This window comes from Brachypodium distachyon, chromosome 1 (assembly GCF_000005505.3).
Source record: "Brachypodium distachyon strain Bd21 chromosome 1, Brachypodium_distachyon_v3.0, whole genome shotgun sequence".
Taxonomy (NCBI): Eukaryota; Viridiplantae; Streptophyta; class Magnoliopsida; order Poales; family Poaceae; genus Brachypodium; species Brachypodium distachyon.
Window position 1 is genome coordinate 35220173 of NC_016131.3, and position 5863 is coordinate 35226035.

At 48.4% G+C, this 5863-nt stretch overlaps 1 protein-coding gene across 1 annotated transcript; it reads left to right on the plus strand.

The window, feature by feature from the left end:
• Positions 1 to 1096: 1096 nt before the first annotated feature.
• On the plus strand, positions 1097 to 1931 carry LOC104581546. The gene has a single exon (XM_010229342.3). The coding sequence runs from the start codon at positions 1207 to 1209 to the stop codon at positions 1609 to 1611; it is 405 nt and encodes a 134-aa protein (XP_010227644.1). The 5' UTR covers positions 1097 to 1206; the 3' UTR covers positions 1612 to 1931.
• The last annotated feature ends 3932 nt before the right edge of the window (positions 1932 to 5863 follow it).

Here is a 5863-nt window from a genome sequence, read left to right on the forward strand (position 1 = left end):
GAAATTTCAGCGAGTCTGAGATTGAAGAGAGAAAGTAAACAGAGTACGGAGCTAAAGCAGCGCTGGTCGTTCTCTCTTTCCCTACCAAAACTCGCGGCCGTTAGCTAGATAATCAGTCTACGAGCTAAGTCAAGTCAACAAGTCAGCGAGCGGAAAATCAAATTAACAACCATATGCAGTCGATGCGCACAGGTTACATCGCCCAGTAAATAAGCTACTCCGTATCTAGCCTTCCGTCATCTTGTTTTCTAGAAAGGTGGGACCGTGGGAGACGTATATACGTGGGCATTTTGGAAATGGACTCGTGGTCTCATTAACGACTCCACTGATAATTGCATAAATATATAAACTTGTATTTAGTGTCACTGGAGTTTCAGTTCGCTTATGAAAATCCGTTGCAATATGTTCTTGCAAGTTAATTTCTGTTGGAATGCATTTTCGATTTGCAATCAGTACACGAGGAATGTGTAGGAGAGTTAATATGAAATGAGGAAAGATAAACAGATATAAGAGTAATATTTGACTGAAATCACCATGTTTCAACTTTTTAGTTCTGCAAATTTCAGCCAGGAAATCGCAATTGCTATCTTCGAATTTTAGAAAATATTGTCGAAATTGAATTATGTTCGAGTTTGCATGATCTAGATTTTTTTTTATGTGTTACTGAAACCGAAGTACTCCTCCCAGTCTTCGGAAACTTGAAGTTCGGACAAGGACATGGTGAAAAACTGAAAACAGAAACCCTGATTACAACAACTGTCATCGATGTAGACACTGGTAAAAATTTCCACGGTCAAATTCAACACCTCGATCTAACAGTCAGGAAGATGTAAGTAGCCAAACCAAAGAGATGCCGCTGTCTATTCCGCACGAGCGCTTGACCGCCTGGTCCGCCCAAAAACGCTGACCGCTATTCCGTGCTTACTCGAACCTTTGACCAACCATACGCCCCCACCTCACGTGCCCGCTCTCTCCCTGACAGCCGGACCCACCTCTGCTGGACCCCACATGTCATTGGCCTACTGTTGCGGCGGAACCGAAAACTCGCGGATAGCTTCCTATATAAACCCCCACGGCTTCTGACGCCAAGCAACGAAACATATATCGTCGGTTAATTCGTCACCATATACAGAACCAAGAAGAGTCGTCGTCTTGCAGCTGCGCTAGAGCTTAGCAACCAATTAGACACGGGGATTCAAATTATACATGGCGGCGGCCATGGAGCTCCACGGCGAGAGGCGGAGCGAGAGCGCGGGGGTGAAGGTGAAGTTCATCGAGACGCAGTTCGTGAGCTCCGACGCCGCCAGCTTCAAGTCCGTCGTGCAGCGGCTCACAGGCAAGCACTCGCAGATGCCGCCGCCGCCCTCGGTCCACAGGCCTCGTCCGAGGTCGTCGTCCGGTAGCATCGGCGCCGGGGAAGAACGGCGGCGCCCTAGCAACCAGCTGAACGTGGCGGCGCCCCCCAAGCAAGTTCCTGCAGCCGTTTTCGAGCCGGCGCGCATGGAGATGGAAGAGCAGCTGCACGGGCTCTGCGACTTCGCCGACCTGTTCTACGCCACTCCTGGCGTGCGGCGGGAAGGCGGCGGCATCATTAATGGCTTCCCTTACTGAGATGGCCTGATTGTACTAGTACTGATTACCTTCTCTCTTTTGGGGGGCGGTTGATCCGGGCGGGCAACAAGTGCTTTTGATCGAGGCGGAACTGCCATTGCAGCACTTGGGGTCTTGGACTACTGCCTGCAGGCTTACACGTAATTAGTTGTGCGCGTTCCTCAGTTCCAGAAATTGTGTTGAAGTATGTGGTGATGAAAGTCAAATCAATGAAGATGGTTCGAGGAGGCTTTGTGGCCTGCTGTTTGGCAGAGGGCGCCTAAATTTTCCTAGTCTCTGCAATTTGCTTGGAACCGTGAACCTCATTGTGATTTCTCCAAGTTTTCCAGGATTTTTCCATAAATGTCCACAAAATGGAAACAAAACGACTGACCCATCACATGAGCCTTGCCGGCCGAGAAACGGCCCGCGCGCTTGGCGCACATTGTTGGTGGTGGGCCGTTCTGGGCCTCTTATTTTTTCAAAGCCTGGGAGACGAAACAGATGACAAGGTGGACTGTGGATGTTGGACCGTATGGAGTCAGGGTGGGCGTTCGGGTTAACCCGAGATTTCGGGCCGGGTAATTCGGGTAATGAAAAAATCGGGTTTCCAAAATCAACACCCGAATTTTCAGCAAACATTAACTGATCGGGTTCGGATATCGGGTAAACCGGAATTCCCGAAATAGCAGAAACTGATTGAGATTGAGTTCCAGGCGTTCTCATTTCAGATCATACAGACTACAGACACTCACACTGACGACACACACAAACTTCAAGTAGCAGCTACGCACGAACATGAATCAAAGTACTGAGAGTAGTAGCAACAGCAGCACGGCAAAACTTCAACTCAGCCTGAAGCCTTGAACTTGCGCTGCCCCTGAACTGAACCAGAGCATATAGTATGACAGCAAAACAGCCGACACTCACCAAGAAGATGTTTCAGCTTCGGAGGTCGAAGGCTTGTGCATGGCGGGCGACGGGCGGTGGCGTTGGGCAGCAGGCGGGCGACTCCCGCGAGGCGGCGACACGAGACGAGACTCGCCAATTCAGGACTCGGGTGGCGGCTAGGGTTGAGTGGGGACGCGAATGGGACGACTGGAAGGTCAGGGGAAGGGAGTAAGGGATGCTGGGTTGGTATGAGATACTCTTGTGCCTATGGGCTTGAGAGGTGTGGGCTACTGGGCTAAGCCTGAAGTTGGAATTGGGCTGCTGGAATTCGGGATAGTCGAGATTTTCGGGTACCGGGAGTTACAACCCGAATTACCCAAACTAATTTCGGGTTTTCCAACTTGCTACCCGAGATTTCCGATCGGGTTTCGGGATTCGGGATTTTCGGGTTCAGGCTCGGGTTTTTCGGATTCGGAGTTCGGGTTTCGGGTTTTATGCCCAGTCTGAGTATGGAGCTGGGGTTTGTACTCCTTCGTATCAAAATTTGAATATGTGATCAGAGAATTAAATCAGAAGTGACATTCACGGTATTTTGTTTCCATCCCTACGAGAGGCTTTGCAACGCTAAATTCATGACGAACGTCCTGGTGTCTGGTGTGATATGTCGTGGAGCAAATGGATCTCAGTAGAGCTTCCTCGCTCCATGAGCTACCGACACTACCACAAACCGATATATCCATGTCGAGGTCCTTCTGTTCCTGTCAGGCCCGCAGCTGGCAGACATGTATAACAATATATTTTCGTCGGTTGGCTAGAACCACACAGGAATAGAAGTATTTTTCTGTCGGTCGGCTCATATCACACAGGGAAATGTATATTCGTGTCGGTTTAGAAGCACACACACTTATTCCTATCGGCCAAGTTTGCACCGACAGGAATATAAAGCTCCTCATGTCGGTTTTTTCATTGGGCTGACAGGGAAAACTTCAATTCTTGTCGGGATTTTTATCTGGCCAACGGGAATATATATTTTCCCGTGGGTTGGCGACCGATAGGAATAGGAATTGAAAATCTTTTTGAAACTTTTGACTTACCATATGAGCTCCAAATTAGGCGAGACTGAGCAAGAACTCATGTTACACCCTAACAAGTTTGGAATCAAAATAACTATACCTATCTAAAAATACGAACCGTTTCCTTCACCGTCGTCTGTCAATCTTCCCATAAAATTTGTGGGCCACAGGATTGCATGTATATTAGGTCTACTAAGCCGGCTGGCCCATTACCTATTTACCTTCACCGAATCTGTCTATATATATCCCATAAAATTTGTGGGCACCCAGGATTGCATACATATTAGGCCTACTAAGCCGGCTGGCCCATTACCTGCACATTTTTTCTATATCTATACCAATGTCAAAAATACGGACCGTTCCACCTTTTTTCCTCCCTTGTTTCGTCAAGCTCCCAAGATCCACCTCGTCCGTCCGCACACAAACCACTCCTTTGTCCACTCCAGAAGGTCGAGCTCCCCCTCTCTTGGCGCAGCCCAATAGGAGACCCTTTCTAATCCAACATAAATACTTCCCCTGACGCAGCGGAGAAACACAACTAAAAGGCCAAAGGTATCTCTTCGCACATTCGACCTTGCTCTCCTGCTTTGGTGGTGCTCGTTATCTGTTGGTGCAACGACAGATTAATCCTGCGATGCAACATATGGTCCGGCATGCGGTGGCTCCTTCCATCCGAGAGCCGGCGGCTCTGGCCTGCAGGCTATATGTTGTCAGACACCGTTTAATTCCAGAGAAAATAGGGGAACATATTCGTTCTCTCAGCCTTCATCCCCGGCGTGTTGATCTGGGCCAACGGGAGCCGCTATGATAATGCACGCTAAGGCGGTTCAGCCGTGATTATGGGGAATGATTGAGGAAGGGAAAAGGAAGAGAAGGGCTGTGGCATACGGTTCAGAGCACCTGGACGGGTCACGGGCCGAGGAGGCATCATCGAGGAGTAAGACGAGCATGAGCGCTCGTGCGGGCATGGGATGGACACTCTCAGGGAAGCTGGCCCAAGAGAGAATGGGTGTGGTCCAAGAGAACAAAAAGAAAAAGAGAAAAAAAAGAGAAGACCCAAAAGTGCCTTGCCTAGGCCGTGGCAGCGCACGGGTATTCTGCTAGTCACATTAAATGTGCGACATGATCATACATTGCCTTGAATGGTTCAAGGTAACTCAAACTTGGACTTCATTCCTTCTATGCAATAACTCTCCACATATTTTTCATCGTTGGATATAATAAGATTTTGCTTTATATTGTAACATAAGTATCGCATAAAAGGTTCTAAATGTACTAAATGTAATTTTTATTTGATACCATTTGGACAAAATAATGTGTTTTTGATTTTTTTAAACTATTAATGAAAATAGTGTATAAAAGAATTACCAAAATATCATCCAAAAAATTATGAATCAATATACCAACTAGAATTGGTTTGATTTAGTCACATATATGAAATAATATCTTACATGGTCTTTATGGAAAAAATGTAATATTTCATTTTGTATTTCTACTCCTGTGAGTTATGTCTGAAACCCACAGGAATATATAATTTCTTGTCGGTTTCCAACATAAAACACACAGGATATACTTTCGTGTCAGTCAATCGCGAGCCCGACAGGAAGATGATTTCAAAATCAAGGCAAAAACGCAGCCCTCTTGCCACGCTGAGTCTCAGACATGTCCGAGCCTGAGCGTTACTTCAACTCATAAGAACCCCAGTACCCCACGGCCCACACTCTTCAACAAAACCCTAGCACTCTCTCACTCCCTCTTTCTCCCCGCGCCACAGTCCCCAATCTCCTATCCCGCAGCTCCCCCTCGTGCCCTCGCGCCGCCGGCCGCCCCCGTCCCCGCCTCCCCTCTCCTCTGCCGGCCCCGCCCCCGCCTCCACTCTCCTCCGCCCGGCCCCGCACCCGTCTCCCCTCTCCTCCACCCGGCATCCCCTCGCATCCCCTCTCCTCCGCCTCCCCTCTCCTCTGCCACCCCCGCCTCCCCTCTCCTCTGCCAGCTCCACCGGTCCCCTATGTTGGCGGCCATGACCTCCTCAATCCTGAATGGAGCAGCGGCATGGTGCAGTCCACCTCCTCCCTCACTTCTAAAATTTGGCTGTAAGTGCTCCACCTCTTCTAAATTTTGTGTTATGCATAGCAAGGATGGTTCTTGTACTGAAAATTAAGTTCAATTCCGACATTCGAACAGGAGCAGTGGCGAAGGTAGAGCAGAATGCCATTGGGTTCATCCTATTGGATTCATTGTAATCTAATACTAATAAACAAGGTAAATGCACTAATCTAATGAAGGTTTGGGGATTTCCATTGGCTTCA

Bases quoted from the DNA above. Each gene is read 5' to 3' on its own strand.
- LOC104581546 (XM_010229342.3), top strand. From the start codon at position 1,207: ATGGCGGCGGCCATGGAGCTCCACGGCGAGAGGCGGAGCGAGAGCGCG.